Here is a 17,479-nt window from a genome sequence, read left to right as displayed (position 1 = left end):
CTGTAACTTCTAACCTTACAACAGGAACGACTTCCACAACAAAACGACTCATTAAGGAGTCTTGGGTGAAGAGAAAATTCCCCATGGGACTCTTCTCATGGGGGGTCTCTCCAGTGCAAACTGACATAGCTCGTACGAGTATAATCTCAGTGCACGATCAGAGCCTTTAAACCGGCTCCCAAAAACAGTCATGTATTATCAACTTTATTTTAAATCAGTAACGTATTTCTTAACATTGGCAAAGGCTAAACAAAGGATTATTATGATAATGTCTGACAGCGTCTCTATACGCAAATATTCATATCTTAGTCCACATTTTGGGTCAGTCATTGTGATCCTTATCTTACCGCAATAGTTTTAACGAGCGGTGCTTAGCTTGAAAAGGCGGTTGTGTCTCCAGCTTCAAGGCGAAATCCGCTGAGTTTCTTCCGTGCTCTCTCTCTGTGTGCGTCGGTGTTCCGACGTTTGGCCTCCACCGTCACCCAGGACAGTCTGTCCAATATCTCCATCGGCGCCGCCGCAGGTACACCAACGTTGCTATTGCATTCGGGAGCGAGACCTCTCCTCTGCAGGTCCTTCAAGGCTTCCACCGCGCTGCCATACGTGATCGGGCCATCATCAAAAAACACACGGAGTTTAGCCGGTGGCGGGGTTTGGAAACGGAGACCTTTTTCTTTCAGAAGTTTTCTAATAGGGGCGTAAGCTTTCCTCTTCTTTTGGGTCTCTGCCGGATAGTCCTGATCGAAATTAACCCGCTGCTGGCTAAGACGAATCTCTCCTTTCTTCCATGCGGCACGAAGCACCAAGTCCCTGGTTCTAAATGCAAGAAAGGAGATCACCACGGAGCGGGGGTTCGCATTTTGCGGTGGTTTGGGACCCAAAGCCCGATGGCAGCGCTGTATAGCTAAATCGATATCCTGGAGTGACAGCTCAGCCTTAATGAAACCATCCATAAATTCCAGCAGATTATCTCCCTCTGTGTCTTCCGGAATCCCGTACACACGGATGTTGTTTCTACGTGAACGTGCTTCTAAATCAGTCAGTTTGGCTTGAATTTTATCTTGGTTGTTTATAGTTTGAGACAGCACCTCTTTCGCCGCCGCGGACCACTCCTCCAATTCTGCCACACGTTGTAACGACTCCTCCGCTCTCTTTTGGTTCTCCTTTAAATCCAACACGATTTCGTTTAGCTTTCCATTAATTTCCTCTTGGAAACTTCTTAAATCTCTTTTCATGTCGGTAGAGAAGTCTTCACGAAAGCCGCACAGCTCTTCCTTCATGTCTGCACGGATAGCTACAATCTCTTTGTGAATAGCTCCGATGCTAGCTTGAAGCCCCTCCATAGCCATGTGCTGCGTAGTTACGCCTTCGTCTAGTAGTGAATTTCTCTCGCTTGTTTCGTATGTCTGTTTTAATTTAACGTTACTTTTCGATGCCTTTCCCCTTTTCATCATAGAATAATCGGTCTTAGAGGGTAAATTCAGCTCTGACAAAGGGGAAAATAGCTGACCGAGTTGGGAGCTCTAGTTCAATGCGTCTGCTCACCTCAGCGCCATAACCGGAAGTCTTTCAGACCTTCTTTGGCCAAAAACATCCCCAGTTTGGTGTTAAAATGTGACTTCAGTCACTGAAATCTCTGCTAATAAGCAGAAAAAAAAATTAATGTTCCAAGCACCATCACAAACTCCAGAATCGGCTCAACTCTGCAGCTTTTTCTGAGGAGGAAACAGTTTGGACCTTTATCTGCCTCCCTGTGCTCATTTCATTGTGTTGCATCATACCTGTAATATTAGCACCAAAGGCAGATGCTATAGAATGAGTGAAAATGGGACGTTTCCACACACAAGAAAATCACTGCATGACTTCTTTAAATCTTTTGACCTGATGGAGAGATTGACCTCTTCTGCGATGTCCGTTGTGCTGTCAGTCCACCTCCGCTCGATTTCTGCCTCCGATTTCAGTTGTAAAAATTATTGAATATTAACACGTGGGTGTTCTCTGCGGTTCTTGCAGACGGAGAATGGGAGTGCCCTTCATGAAGCTGCCCTTTTTGGAAAGATGGATGTGGTTCGCCTTTTGCTTGACTCAGGTTGGTCTATAAATATGCTGCTATAAAACAAGTGCTGTGCTTTTTATAGGCCTGCGCTCCCCTTGGTTTTATCGTAACCTGCAGTCAAATGCTCCACATGTCTAGTTATTCATGTAGATGCGAGGGTTCAGTCTTTTTCCCCTCTGATGAATCCAAGTTAAACTACTTGACATATTTTATTCTTAGCTTTTGATAATCACATGTTGCAGGATGTGATATCAATGAATCAGTCAGTTTGATTGTTGAAGTAAATGACACAAAATTGTATGAAAATGAATTAAAGCTAAAACCACATTTATGGTGAAACGGTAAGTTAAACCCTGCACTACTTTCTGGACAATGTTGTCCTTTGGTTGCGCTGCCATCTTCCCTGCAGCTCCCTGTTTCCTGCAGGACTTCCTCCGTTGGCCATGCTCCTTCTGGTCAGGGTTACAGTACATCAACATCCTGGATTGCTGTAAACTGTGCTGTCATAAATCATTGGACTTCCTATTCGAAGCTTTGAACGTATTGTACATTGCTTTGCTAAAATAGTCATAAAACCTGAACAAAATTCACATTTTGTCAACCACAGACTTAATTTATGTAGTAGATGAAAATGCAACATGGCTTGAACAAATGAAAATCCGAATAATTTGCTTCACTTTTGTGTTATTATTTTGCGTGTGAATTTCAGGGATAGACACCGATTTGAGAGACAGTCAGAGGAGAACAGCGCTGGAGATTCTCAGAGATCACCCAGCGCCTAAGTCTCAGCAGATAACCGCTCTTATTCAAGGTAAGAGACACAGACTGTCACTGAGAATTTGGGGTTGTTGCTGTTGCACAAATAAAAAAACGTAGCGGCTTCCAGATTTAAGTGGAGATTTTTGGTGTTTTCATTTTTCCACACCTGTCCGCACGGTGGTTTGTGTTTGCTCAGAGATCAGCGGCTGCTGTTTGGGTTTTATTGGCTGTAGGTGACGGTTGAGATTGAATTTGTTGGATGGTGCGGACATATTGAGCCACAGAGCAGCATATTGGCACATATGACCTTGTGACCTTTGGAGCAGGTTGTTGTCTAACTGAGAAATCTCATTTGTTGAGAAACTTTGTCTTCCCTCTGGGAAACAGTGGAAGTTGCTCTGATACCAAAAACAATATAGCATTCATTCCACATCTCTTCAGTTGTCTCACAGGATGTTGATGGGTTTCTGGAATGTGTAAAGAGAAAAGCAGTTAGTTTAAAATCTTTAAATCTGTTTAGAGAGTAATATCTAGCAGCAAAAATGCAGAATAAAAAAAATGTTGTGTGATTTATGTGTTTATTTAGAAGTTCAAACAATGATTTAAAGCGGAGCGGCAAAAGCAAATGCAGTGGATTAGGAGTTCTTGCTAAGAACTGATGATGTCATCCAGGACATGTTGCTGTGGAATATCGTCTCTGCTGCTCAGAAATTAAGTTGTGACAGTCTTCAGTCAGAGGCCTCTTCAGACTGACTGCTACTGGAGATCCTTCCTCTCCACAGTATCACCACCAACGATTACTCTTGAAGGTACTTGAAAGATTAAAACTTGGTGTAACTGTTCCAATGGGCTTTCTTGTGTTTGTTTGGAGGTTCAAGCACTGGAAACCTGATTGGCATTAGGATATTAATCCACTAAATGTGTGATAGGCTGGTTCTAAAACTGTTTTTGCAGGTAGCATTTATCAAAAGATATTTTTTATTTCAGAATATTTTTTCCCCAGGTTGCCGCTGTGTTCTTTCTCATGATCTTAATTTAATTTGACCTCAGTTCATTGGACTGAAATCATTAGGTAACTGGGTCATAGATTGGTCCTTTGCACTTTAAAAAATAACGACTCTTTTTGCAGTTTTTTTCTTTCTTAAACCATGCATTAAAATTCCAGTTTTTGCTCTCGTACATGTTTTGTGTTTAACCAGTGATTACCAGTGTGAATTTCCTCCGCAGTCCCCAAGGATCCAAAAATTACATCTTCCAAACGCGGTGCACATTAAAACGCTGTAATCCTGTGGCTTGGACGCCCTCTCTGTCTGTCATCGTGGCAGCTATGGCGTGTACAACGGGCACGTAGTTATCGTTAATTTAAAGCAACAGAGATAAAGGCGCACAGAAACCAAAGAGTAGTTGGATGAAGAGCATTTGCCAGAGCCAAAATCAACCACAAATGAGGTTTAATTAGGAGGCGAAAAAAAAAAAAAGAAGAGAAGCAGAGACTTGGGAATGTGACGAGCTGGCAACAAAACTGATAGTTAAGCAGAAAAACACAATGAAATGCAAAGAAGGCCGTAATCTGAAGTTAAAAGTACAAAAATCATGGATGGAGGAGTAATAAATTAGTAAAATATTTACCCTAATCTTATCTGTTCCAGTTGGTTCCTTAATAAGGATTTGGGTTTTTTGTTGGTGGATGAAATTATAAACTGTTCCAAATACTCGACAGATTTGTCTCCGTATCTTCAGGTGTCTGCAAGAAAGATGCAGGTGAAGAAAGTGTTTATTTTTCAGCATCACAGTGACATGAGTGTTTACTTGATTTAGCAAGAAGTCTGGCCACTGTGTGTTGAACAGCTGAGAGGTGTGAAATTGATGATCTCTCCCAATTGGGAAAAAGATTTTTACAAGCAGTCTGAATGCAATGACACAAACGCAGGAATAATAACTTCCAGATTTGCTTAGGAAGCGATGCCTGGTATCTTACAAATGGAAGAAACAGGAAGGAGAAGTAAATCTGATGTGTGTCAAAGAATAGTTGCTGGGCGAAAATAAGCAACTTAGGATACGTGTACATTGGAAACCACTCAGTGATCCAAGATAAACTCTTGGTGATGGTGGACAGTTTAAAAGATAAATACAACTGAATGTCATCTGCATAGATGTGATGGGCGTTGTGTAATAAAGACTGATTATTCTCAGCTAATGGAAGAAAATAATGTGCCTAGAATTGAGCCTTGTGGAACACCATAGCTTAGAACTTGATGCAGGATCTTCTACAAAGCTACTGGCGTCACACTGCACAGTTAATTGAATGCTTATGGATCTATATTAAATGAGTCTGAATGTTAATATTGAATGAAAATGACAACTTAAAAACAATCTATTCAAATGTGGAGCATACAAGTCAAATTAAAGGTGGAACTGGTTTTAAAGTTGACAAGAATCTGCCTTAAAAATGTTCCTTTGGAACACGGTTTGTCAGCATAAAGCTGAAATACTGTATATTTTAAGATGCATTTTAATATTCTTTTCAATTAATAATACATACAAGAATAAAGAGATATTTAAATGGACTGGTCTGCTGTGAGCAGATGTTTTTCCACGTCTTTATTCGACTGGACTTTGCATATTTATCACGGTTAAGGAAAACGATCCTGCTGCTACATTATAAATAGTCCTGCGTTAACATGGAAAAGATCTTTACATGTATCCTTAGGAAGGGATTACAGCATTCAAAATGTAAAACTTCACGCCGCAGCAGATGTCTGTCACAAACTGTCTCTATCCAAATCCAATCTCACCAAGCCAGAAGTGGAAAGATGTTTGGGCATCAGCATGAACGGGAGGCTGGCTGTGTTTGCGTATGATGGGAAGGAAGAAAGGGCGAGAAGGGCGCACAGCTGCGGCTGGGTGAAAGGATCAGCTGCGAGCCATTTCCTGTTGGAGAGCAGAAGGAGAAGGACGCACGCATGCAGAGAGCTGGTAGCTGCCGAGACCCGGCTTTCTGGCACATTGTTAGGAATGATTCTCACTTGACGTACTGGACGCCTCATGCTGCACACAAAAACAAAAAATAAATAAAAATAAACCAACTGGTTGTCGTTATTCTGCCTGATTTCTGCAATTTGTAGAGAATCTGTAGCAAATACTGAATAAATATGTCCCTTATTTTCAGTCTTTTCTGTTGGATTCATAATTAAATGCCAAAATTGGGGATTGTAAACAATAACTCAATTAATCGCATGATAAATTAAAGCAAGCTCAATAATTTCCATTTGCATGATTTATAGTTTTTCTCTTTCTACCAGAAACTGGTCTCCAGTTTGGTTCATTGGTCTCATCTAGCCCTTTTGTTTACAGAGACTTCATAATTAATTTTTATTTGGTGTTTCGGTTATTTTGTTTATTTATTTTGGATACTTAAAATGTCTTCCAGTCACAGTGTTAAATGTTCATTAGAATTTAAATCTTTGACAATGTTACAATGTTATCGCGATAAACATAATTATTTATCGCGATAACTTCTGGGACAATTTATCGTTGATCCCGCTTCGTCTCCTTCCTTCTCGCTCGCTGGAGTTTCTCTCATCCCCGTGTTGCTCTATAAACAGCAGACAGCTCTGCTGGCAGAAGCTGTGAAGTGATTTTGTGGCAAAGGAGAAGGTGTGAATTAAATGCAGCTCAAGCTGTTTTCCATGCTGCTGATTGCTCCACTTTATTGATCCAGGAAAAATAACTGAAGTGGGATCTCTGACCCGGTCTGGCTGGTACCGTTTTGTCCTTCCACTCGTTGACCGTCCATGTCTTTGTAGAGTACATGATGGACGACATGGAGAGAGAGGGTATTCTGGAAGAGCCGGTCCGGAAGTGTCCCATACCCGCACCTCGGACCTCGATCCCCTCGCCCGCTGCCTCGCCGTCCCTCCGACATAAGAGTGAGTTGGAAGACGGCTGATTTTTCAGTGTTTGTGTTTCCCGTTTGTGACCCGTTTACTATCAGAGACCGACATATTTTTGTTTCAAAGACTTTATAATTACTTGCATCCCAGGGCATTTGGAAGAGAAAAAGGCCCGCAGCATCATGGAGCCTCCACCGTACTTCACAGTGGGCATGATGTGCTTTCCTGAAATTAACTGTGAAACTTTGTCTTGCTTATTTTACCCATCGGCTTTGAAACTTTTAGATTAATGCACTGACTGTAGTTGATTATTCACAATTATTCAAATGAATCATGATTAATTGATTATAATCAACTCATTTAGTTATCAATTAATCGTTAAGACAAGACAGACTTAAGTAAAGAGGCCATTTACTGAAAGAACAACGTACTCAGATCAGTATTTAGGAAAAGTGTCCAAAACAATCTGTTTTGCATTTAAGATAAAAAAAAAATCCCTGTCTGTAAATACAAAACTCCCCAAGTGACAAAACCTCGGCTTCACCTAGTTCAAAATCTGTTAAAAAAATTTCTCCAATTAAGCTCATTCTTATTTTAAAACAGAAATTTGTTTACATCTGTTAAAGCATTTCTGATATGATAATTGAATATAATTAGATGAAAAATCAGCAGAATTAACCAATTTTCTTGTCTGATTAATTGTCAGAATAATTAATAGTTGAATCAAAGACTAAAATAGTCATTAGTTGCAGCCCTACTGTAGATGTGATCAAAATCTGATCTGTCACTGTTTTATTGTAGTCATTATCTGGCCTTTGTTTTCCTCCCACTGAAAAGTGGTTTTGAGAAATTGGCCACAGGAAGTAACGGGTTTACCAATTAAATTCCTCGACTCTTTAATCCACTTAAACTAAAATTAATAAAGAGCTCAAGTTTTGTTGAAAGTTTTTCTCCACAGAATAAATGTGCTTTAATAATTTTTTTTTGTGTTGGTTTATGCTGCTGCAATAAGACACATCTAAGGCTGCCAACAGATCTGTGAAGGCTTTAGGTGGATGTTTAATACGTGTTTAAAATCCAAATACTCAGAATTTATAACTTCAAGTAATTCTGCAACAACAGCAAGGAAAATGGCTGTGAGTGCCACACAATGCGTTTAAAAAACTGGCTAGCCCTCTTAGCGTTTCTGCTTGATCCTTCAATCAGAGGTTAAAGTAAATACTGACACTTAAGAGGCATAGTAACATTCCAGTAAAACCAGATTGTATTTGCATAAAATGATCACAATGCATTTGCTGTATTCGCTTTAGTTCATGAATTATTGCTCAGGACTATATCCCAGTTAGAAACTAATTAATGTGTCTGATTATCATAAAGACAGTCAGGTTGCTAAATATTCAAAATGCACTGCTCAAAAAAATAAAGGGAACACTCAAATAACACATCCTAGATCTGAATGAATGAAATATTCTCATTCAATACTTTGTTCTGTACAAAGTTGAATGTGCTGACAACAAAATCATACAAAAATTATCAATGGAAATCAAATTTATTAACCAATGGAGGCCTGGATTTGGAGCCACACACAAAATTAAAGTGAAATGTTCCCTTTATTTTTTTGAGCAGTATATGTTTCCCCCCCCCCCATTATTCTGTCATAAAAATCAGGTCATCTTCAGGGGAACAATTAGCACCCATCTGTGTAGCCATGTGTGAAACTGGTCCAACACTGCCCCCTCTGTTAGAAACATGGCATAACAAGTTACAGTCCTACATGTAAAAAGTTGATTTTCATTGATCAGAAAACAGATAAAACAGGTCTAGTCTTCTATTTTTGCTAAACTAAATACTTTTTAATCCTCCTCCCCTCCATAGATGATGCCGTGACGAGCGAACTGTCCAAACTGCTCCACGACATCAAGAAGTGCCGGGACCGGGACTACTCCTTCGAGGAGCTCTGCCACACCATCTCGTCCCACTCCATGGACAGCTTCGGCAGCGGGCGGCTGTCTGACGAGGAGCGCCCCGACAGACCCAACGGCACCTTAACTCGAGCCAGCAAGGTACTTTTTAAAATTAAATTAGCATCTGGTACAAATCCCAGAAGTTTACATCCATTCATCCTGGGAGTCAGTGTCGAATTCCAGGGTGAATGGTCATGATTTTTGTTGAAATTGATAAATGGACACAAACTAATATGTGGACAAATGTTGTTGAGCGACACTTTTTGCATTTGCCATGCTTCTGGCTGAATATGAGACAAAATTGTCCAAAAGCATGCTAATTTTATTTGGTTGCTTCTCTGCTTAATAGTCAGGTATGGACCTGACTATTAAGGATAATATTTACATTTCACTGAGTACAAGATCTTTCCAGTTTGTTTGGAGTCATTGTTCTGTTGGACAATTTTCTCAAAATGTCAACCACTGAGTATGATTTTGATCCTGTTTGAATGAGAACAAATCCAAAATAAATGCAAGATTGTTTAAACTTTAGTCTGAAAAATCTCTGATGTTTTCTAATAATTTTACGCTGGAAGAAAACAGCCATGATGAGTGCATGTAAAGTGGTATGAGTCTCTGTTGAAACATTTAAAATCCAGTGCAAAAGTTTAAAAGAAGTTGCCATTTAATAAAAAAACAAACAAATAACAGTGTAATCTTACTGTAACGTGGGATTGGTTGGTGTTACGCGCAGCTTCCTGTTTACTTCAGGAAGAGGCGTACGATAAACAGATGGCGTCTGAAAATCCCCTTTACGTTGTGCAGATTTAGCCCACGCTTCACATATCATTTCGTGGGCAGGAGTGTTTTGGTTTCCTGTGCAGATTATCGACACAGAGAGGGAAAACACTCATTTATACATTCTGTATTCCTGTTTTTACTTGCTCTGCTAAACATTCGGACTTTAAACTCCAACAGCGCTTCCAGGGAATATCAGATGGATGTTTGAGGGCTACGCTTGAGGGATTTTTGTCCTCCGTCTCCGTTATTCCTAGAAACCAGTCGGCTGTGTTGCAAAATAATTTATTCCCACTGGTGCAACCTCTATTTTTCAGCTTGTTTGACATTTCCTATCATTAAGAATACAACTTAGAGAACATTTAATTAAGATTTTGATTTCTTTAGATCCCTAACTAAGCCGAAATCGATGTTTTCTGATCTGAGTGGTTTTATTCAAACTTTGGGCTGTTTTTCTGAACACATAAAACTGACTTAAGACTTAATGTTAACAAACATGACAAGCTTGAAAGTTAATTTTCAAATGTTACTGTGATAACACAAATGGATTCCTAATGCACATCAACGCACTGTTGATGTGCATTACTGACTGAAATATTTATTTCAGTCAGTAAGAGAAAAATGCTTGTGAACTTCTCTGCATGACAATAGTTAAAAAAAAAACGCTGCTGCTGCTGTCAACTCTTCAAATTTATTGGGGTGTAAATGTTTGCAAAATAGTATGTAAATCTGCTAAATGAAAACACAAAATCCTTTCTAACAAGCAGCTTTTCAGCTGAGAAGGTAATTAAATATTTATGAGAGGAAAGGTAACGGCACGCGTTTTTGACAGATTCTAGAGAAGCTGCTGCAAATACTGATAAATAATAAGGCCTTATTAAAGTACCAACTCTTCAAACACTTCCTGCTTTCTCTAACTACTTCCAGTCATTTTTAACTCAACTTATCTATAATTGTCAAATATATATTTACAATTACATTTGATCTTGTTTGCTGGATTAAATTGACTCAATTGCTGATCAATATTGGTGGGTTTTTTTAGTTTTTTTTTAGTTTTTTTTTTTTTTTGTTCCTTGCTCTTTGTACTTTCTCAGATTCCCCAGCAGAGGGCAGTATCAGACAAACATGCTAAAAACGCCGTTCTTGTTGCAGTTAGAGAGCGGCCTATCATGTGTTTGTTGAACAAACATCTGCTCAGAGCCTGCAGATGTTAGTTTTCTGTCATTCCTCCATGTTTAGACTAAAATCTGATCAAACCTTAACTGGATTTATTGGTTATTTTTACGAACCGGTCGGAAAACTTCAGTTTCATGCAGATCATTTCCACCAGATGCCCGCACAGAAACCAGCGTGTGTCTGCGCTTTGTGCTCTCTCGTCACAGCGCGTCTGTTTTTCTTCCTTACTTTGAGTGTTGTGACACTGATCAATAGCTCATCATTTTCCCATTTCTGCTCTGTGTGAATGGAAGTCAAATTATATTTACCTGCAGCATTAATGCACTGAAACCATGAGGCTCACACACCTGTGACTGAGCAGTGAACACACACACACACACACACCCACCCACCCTCAGGTCATTTAGGCTGTAATTATCTCAATCCATCTTATGTCTCTCTCTCTCAATAAGCACCAATTTAGGTTGTGTTCCGGACTTGCTTTGCGTGTGTGTTTTTGTGCCTCTGGGCTGGTGTGTGAACATGTTTCCAGGGTCATTAGTTTGTGATTTAGTGAGGCCATTAGTCATGAATAAAGCTCTGAACAGCTCTCTGACATGGCATCTTGCTGTGGCTCTGTGCCCATTGTGTGCAGTGGGGAAGAATACAACTGTGTGTGTGGCAGCTGGAGCCAAGAGGCAAAACAAGAAACAAGATGAGGATTTTCTCAGACCTGCCTTACCATAAAATGGAGCAGCAGAAGTCCAGAAATGTGGCTCATCTGCAATATTTTTAGCGTTTTATGTAAACGACTCGATAAAATCATGCTATACGATCATTTTAAATGTTTTTGTTTGAATTAGTTACAAATGAAGAGCAGTAGTGCCACCTAGTGGGTGCAGTGACATTTGGATTTATTTGCAAACTGTTTTTTTATGCAACAAAAAAATGAATTGATTAAATTTAGAGCAGAGGAGACGAGTTATATTTTGTTCTGGGATGTTTTTGTGTTTTTGAATTTGAAGCATTTTCAGTCTTGTTCTTACCTAAACCTGAATTTATTTAATAACAGTAAGTTTATAAGATCTAATTTTCTAACAAGTTGCTCAATTGAAGAGCAAATGTATAAAAATATGTATGTTTCTCGTTTTAAAAATAATATTTCTATTTTTATTCATTTTATTTCTAAATAAAGAAGCATTTTATGATCAAAATTACTTCATTAGATGTATAAAAAACAATCTAAAGATAATAATGTCTCACTCGTCCTCCTTGATGGAGAAGAGCCTCAAAATGTAATGAATTGCAACATTTATACATTTATTCTAAAATATTTGAACACCCAATTTGTTTTACAAATGACAGTTTATGACATTTTAACTAAGCAGACAGATCTTATCCCTTATTCCTGACTCGACTGAATTAGATGAAATGCATTTTAACATTTTATTTTATTTTATTTATTCTCAACTAAAAGTTTAATTCTGTATTTTGGCGTGCCTAGTTGAAGTAACAATGTGTTCCCCTTTTTTATAACCCAACGATTTTTGTCATTGACAAAGTTTCTCTGTGAGGAGGTTTCCATAGCAACCGTTCCAAACTTTTCTAACTCTGCTCCGGTAAGTGTTTGAGCGCTAAGACGGTTTCTGGCAGTAACAACCATCATGACAACCTCTAAACGTCTTTATTCAGACTTAATCCAAACCATAATCGTTTTTGATATGAAATTAACTCTTCTGACCATCAAATGAGACGAGATAATTCCTGAAATGATGATGATGCAGACGCAGAGCATGTTTGCCTCTGAGGCTTTGACCGCCTGTGTAATATTGATTAGCTTTGCAGCTCCCTGTTGAATAATTAAACAGATCCTTTTTCTTGAACACGGGCCGACATTAGATTTTTACTGTAATGAAAGGAAACACCTCCCGTCCAGTGCGGCGTGTGTGTATGGCCACTGCAGTCCATTTTAGATGGATCGATGCCTGATTGTTGCAAAGGGCCCTCTGCAGTCTGCAGCAACTGCTCCACCTTTTACTACCCATCGTTCCATTCCTTTATCATTTGCTGCCTTAAAATGTTTTCTCCATCCTTCCTCCTGCGGCTTTTTTCTTCTTGTGTTCATATTCTGGGTGTATTCACTTTGTGCAACCTGCTGGGGTTTGTGTCCTCAGCTGCATGGTGGTTGACAGAGGAATCAGGTGGGATATATCGGTCCTAATGCACCTCACACACACACACACACACACACACACACACACACACACACACACACACACACACACACACACACACACACACACACACACACACACACACACGGAGAGACAAGCCCCCAAGAAACATTGTCTTTGTTTTCAGGGTCCCGTTTTCATTGACCAAATTGAAATCACGAATTTGCTTAATGAAAACACGGCAATTCAGAAAAACTCACGTTTTTGACAAAAAGAGGAAGAAGACGACAGGAAGTAATAGGAGGATCCTGTTTTTTAAAGACTTGTTTCTTATTTATTGGAAACACTGCAATTATGAAATTGTTTTTTCAACTTTAACGGAATATCGTCATAGTTTTGCACACGTTCTTAATGGAAACACAGCAGGTGACTGCACATCCATCAAAGCAATAGAAAACTTGTGCATGGTGCAGCTAGTAAGTTTGTTTTTGACACTTTTTACTTGGCGCCTTTAGTGTCCCCATTACGCTTTTCTAAACGTGCCACTGACCAATCGCTGACCACCATTAGTGCTTCGAAAGAGAAATGTGAAGCAGTTATTGTTAGTTTTGAGCGTTAAAAAAAGACAACAAAAAAAAAAAAGTTTATTAGGAATGTTGGATGGTGCTGATTAGTCAGCAGGTGGATGTGCTTCAGCAGCTGTATCAGATATTTAGATCAGCAGGATTCTGTCTCAGTTCATGCTGAGGAAGTAATTCTTGTTTTTGATTAGTTGGATTAAAAATCTGTCGGAAAGCTGCCAGACTTGGACCCAGAAGAGTTTAGGACCGCCGATCTGACAATTTAGCGTTGAATTCCTGTCTGCGTCTTGGATGTCATCGATGATTCTCTGCTTCATCACACCTGATTGAAATGAAAAGCTCACCATCAGGCCTCTGCAGAGCTTAAGGAGATGATGAAAGTCATTCGATCAGCTGTGGTTAAGCAAAGACTGAAACTGCAGGTGGACGGGCCTTGCGGACTGAAACTCGGACATCATTGTTTCATGAATGGTTCATCACGCCGATTCCTCATAATTTGCAGTAATTGGACTCCAAGTTTCATTTGAAACATTTAGTTGTTTGAGTTTATTGAGTCATTTTAGTTCACGGGTCTTAAAAAATGCAATCATTGTACCGGTTTTGTGCCAGCAGCGTCCCACCCCGCCCCTCGCTGCAGCAGCGGAGGAAGACGAGGCAGAAAAGACGTGCGGCCCCACTGGATTCTGGGAAGCTCTCACCCCTTGCAACGGCTGCCGCAACCTCGGCTTTTCCAGCGTCTCTCAGGTACATAAACACAACACGATGTACGCTGTTGACGCAACTTTGCTCCCCTCCTTGTGGATGCTGCGCAAATGACAACCTAGTTGTCATTTAGTATTAATGCATCTTCATCAAGCATATGTCTGTTGCATGTTGCAGAAGAAAACAGACATGGAAGTTGAGTGAAATGACAGCTTGGTGATGTTTCCGTTACGCTGGCTGAATTTTTAATTGTTTTTTTTCCCCCGCTGGTTACCTTGGGAACGCAGTGAATAAGACTTGCTCTCTGGCAGTTCTGAGTATTTTCTGCTCAGTTTTCCTCCTTTCTCTGTTGAAAAATGAAAACTTCTTGAGCATTTTTCATCACAAGTAGCTCTCGGGTCATTTTATTTTGAATCAAAAAATCGTTCAAGTATCTATTATTAAAGGTTACTCATCCCTCTGGAAGGAACGTAATGCAAAGCGACGGTTGGGGCTTTACAAACCAAATCCCCTTCCTGCTACTACTGTTCCCGCCCAGTCGGCTCTGCATGCTCTGCCTCTAAATGTGGTTAAAGTTGCATCGATGAATGTTTAGTAATGAAATGCATGCTGGCTCTAGCAGCAGGACACCTGACATTTACAACAGAGCAGACCCTGTGTCTTGTCCTCTGGCAGCCTGCCTGGCAGCCTGGCTCGCTGCCTGGAGAGGTTCGCACCTGCATAGCCGGCCGTTTGTGCTAATGTCGTTTAAAAGGGAAAGGAAAGACTTTCTGCGCACTAGTTGAAATATGTGGAAACATGAAAGCATGTCAGCATTATCATCCACACTGTCTGTCTGCGAACAGAGGAGGAAGGGAAAAGGGAAATGAGGTTGGCATAATTTGATTTTGACTCTGCTGAGGAAAAAAATAATTCATATGAAAAAGTGAGAGTCTGGAATTACATTTAGACAATTTCCAGGTCTGAGTAATTTGGGGAGAAAATGACAATTTCTATAAATCTTTCCCATCTGTCTGCATTTCTGCACTCATTGTTTTCAAGTCTCTGTTTGGTCCAAGATTTAATTACATCATAATTATTTTTTTTTTCAAGGAGAAGTTAATTATTTAGTTTTTATAAAAAGAAACACATCCAACCTAATAATATGGAAGCACAGGATGCAAGATTCAATTTGTTCATCATTACACAACAGATTGCATAATGAAGTTAGAGGCTGTCTCCCTCTAGTTGACAGAAACCTGCAAACAGAAATAAAATGACTGGCTGGTTAGGAGGGAATGAAGGGAAACATGGAGACCAAAATGAACATCTGGAGAAACTTTGTAGCTGTCAGGAACGATCACTTTGGTGTTCCTCCCCAGGCAATGTCTTAAAAGTGAAACGCTGACCATTAAATATGACGTATTTAAATCCATGAGAGTTTCTGTATCACAATATCGTCCAAAATTGTGCTTTATGTTGTAATAAAGTGTAGTACAATGTGAGAATGTGTAATTAATTGCTATGCATGTCAAACCCGAGGCCTGTGGGCCAAATCCGGCCCGCCACAGCTTTTTATGTGGCTAGATTCTAGACTAAACAAAAACTGTGCTTAAATCTTATGTTATCAATCAAATCAATGCAGTTTTTAAGTTTTTTTCTGTTTACTGCCAGATTATATCAATCAGTCGATTCAGTTTCTTGCTAATTATTGTGGAAATTCACACATCGTCAACAAATCCCTCCACTTTTTTTTACGCTAATCCATAATTGGGAGTTTATTACGGATTTTTCCCAAAAATTGTGAAAAAGTTTTACTTGTACTAAACAGCTTCCTCAACTTTAATTGATGACAGATTATAGTTTATGATCTATACAGCGAGTGACAAAAAGTTGCTTTGACTGTCACAAATAAGCACAAATATGGTAAATATTTCCAAATTACCATAAACATTTTGATTTTTGTTGCAAAAAATTACAAAAAGAATCATCCTGGAGGGACTGAAAAGATGTTCAATAATAGTTAATTTTAAGAATTCGCTTGTTCTTGTTTGTGCGTTACGTGAAGATAAACAGGTTTGCTACAGGAAGTGTTTCCTGTTGATAACGGTCCTCGCCACTCGCAGCGTTTCTCCCGTCGTTGACTTTTCAAAGTCGTCAAATCCTGAGTGGAAGTTTCCCTGTTTGACGTCAGCTCCGACCAGAAAACCTTTACAGCAGAATCATGTCATAGACAACAGAGAGAGATGTTTCACCGGTAAAGGAAAAAGATTCAGATGGAGAGAGCTTGACTGGGTTGCCAGGCAACACAGAAATTTAATAGATGGCAAACGTGGGATGTCCACGATTTGAAAAGGGAAAAAAAAAAAAAAAAAAAAAAACCCTGAGCCACATCAGCACAGAGAGCTGCATGCATCAGCTGCTTCCATCGTTACTTTTCTCTCCGTTTCTACCAAACTTCTCCTTCTTCTTTTTGGCGTCCTGTTTTATAAGATCAAAGCTCACTTTACTGATCAGGTCTTATGAGCTCAGAAGGAGATCAGGAGGTTTCAGAGTCGTTGAAGATGTTGACGATCATCAGAGGCAGGCGTGTCTGAGAGGCCAGAGAGCTTTTCTCATTCATTTTATCCAACAACTTTAGATCATGAACACAGTGGAGGTATAAGGAAAATTTACATGGTTAAGAAATATTTTTTCAAAAGAGAAATCTTGAAAGTGTGGTGTACACCTGTTGTACTTCCAATACCTCTTAATAAAATCTAAGCCAACCACGGTTAGCTAAGTTATTAGACAATATTCCAGTTTGCCACGAACTATGTAGGAGCCATGCGGAAAAATAACACACATCCTATAACACACAGTAAAGCATGACTGTGGCAGCATCATGCTGTGGGATTCCTCTATTTTAGGAGGAAATGGCTAAAAAAAAATGCAAATTCTGGACGAAAACCGAATGTGTAAAACCTTCAGACCCCGAAAGACTTGCAGCTAATATGGCAGCAAAATGCCTTTAAACAGAGAAGTGACTCATAGGGGCTGAATACAAATGCATGCCACACTTTTCAGATTTTTGTTTGTAAGAATTGAAATCAACAAATCGTCATTCTTTCATTTAACCCTTCATGACCTAAATTTCAAATCTCTGTCTGGATATTTTTACTTACTTTAATTGTATGCAGTTCTTTAAATAAATGCATTTGCCCATTTCTGCACAACTGAAACCGTCAATACCTCGCAGTTTTCAATTCTCATTTTGCTCTTTGAATTCTCTTTTTTTATTTTGGTTTGCAAAAATACTACAGTCCACAGAGCAGGCTGAATCCTGTAAATATTTTGTGTATTTTAGTTGCTTTGATTCTCACTTTTTGAATCATTTTTTCTTCGCCGCTGATACTTCTCTCTCTCTCTCTCTCTCTCTCTCTCTCTCTCTCTCTCTCTC

The 17,479-nt window shown here is 39.5% G+C and overlaps 1 protein-coding gene across 6 annotated transcripts in view; it reads left to right on the top strand.

Annotated features, from left to right (window-relative positions):
• The window catches only part of anks1b (ankyrin repeat and sterile alpha motif domain containing 1B), a 191,871-nt gene that overhangs the window by 76,024 nt on the left and 98,368 nt on the right, over window positions 1–17,479 (top strand). For 4 of the 6 annotated variants that reach the window (XM_014981300.2, XM_014981297.2, XM_014981303.2 and 1 more), the window contains exons 6-10: window positions 2,014–2,089; window positions 2,766–2,867; window positions 6,622–6,744; window positions 8,584–8,771; window positions 13,969–14,103. In XM_014981300.2, the coding sequence (XP_014836786.2) occupies window positions 2,014–2,089; window positions 2,766–2,867; window positions 6,622–6,744; window positions 8,584–8,771; window positions 13,969–14,103 (624 nt within the window). The remainder of the gene's footprint in view (window positions 1–2,013; window positions 2,090–2,765; window positions 2,868–6,621; window positions 6,745–8,583; window positions 8,772–13,968; window positions 14,104–17,479) is intronic. The other 2 variants (XM_014981298.2, XM_014981304.2) reach the window with 1 other exon arrangement.

Source organism: Poecilia mexicana, unplaced genomic scaffold (genome assembly GCF_051168715.1).
Source record: "Poecilia mexicana isolate PSO_F unplaced genomic scaffold, ASM5116871v1 scaffold_23, whole genome shotgun sequence".
Lineage (NCBI taxonomy): Eukaryota > Metazoa > Chordata > Actinopteri > Cyprinodontiformes > Poeciliidae > Poecilia > Poecilia mexicana.
The sequence above is the reverse complement of the archived record's forward strand: the minus strand, read 5'-3'. Positions and strand labels throughout refer to the sequence as shown.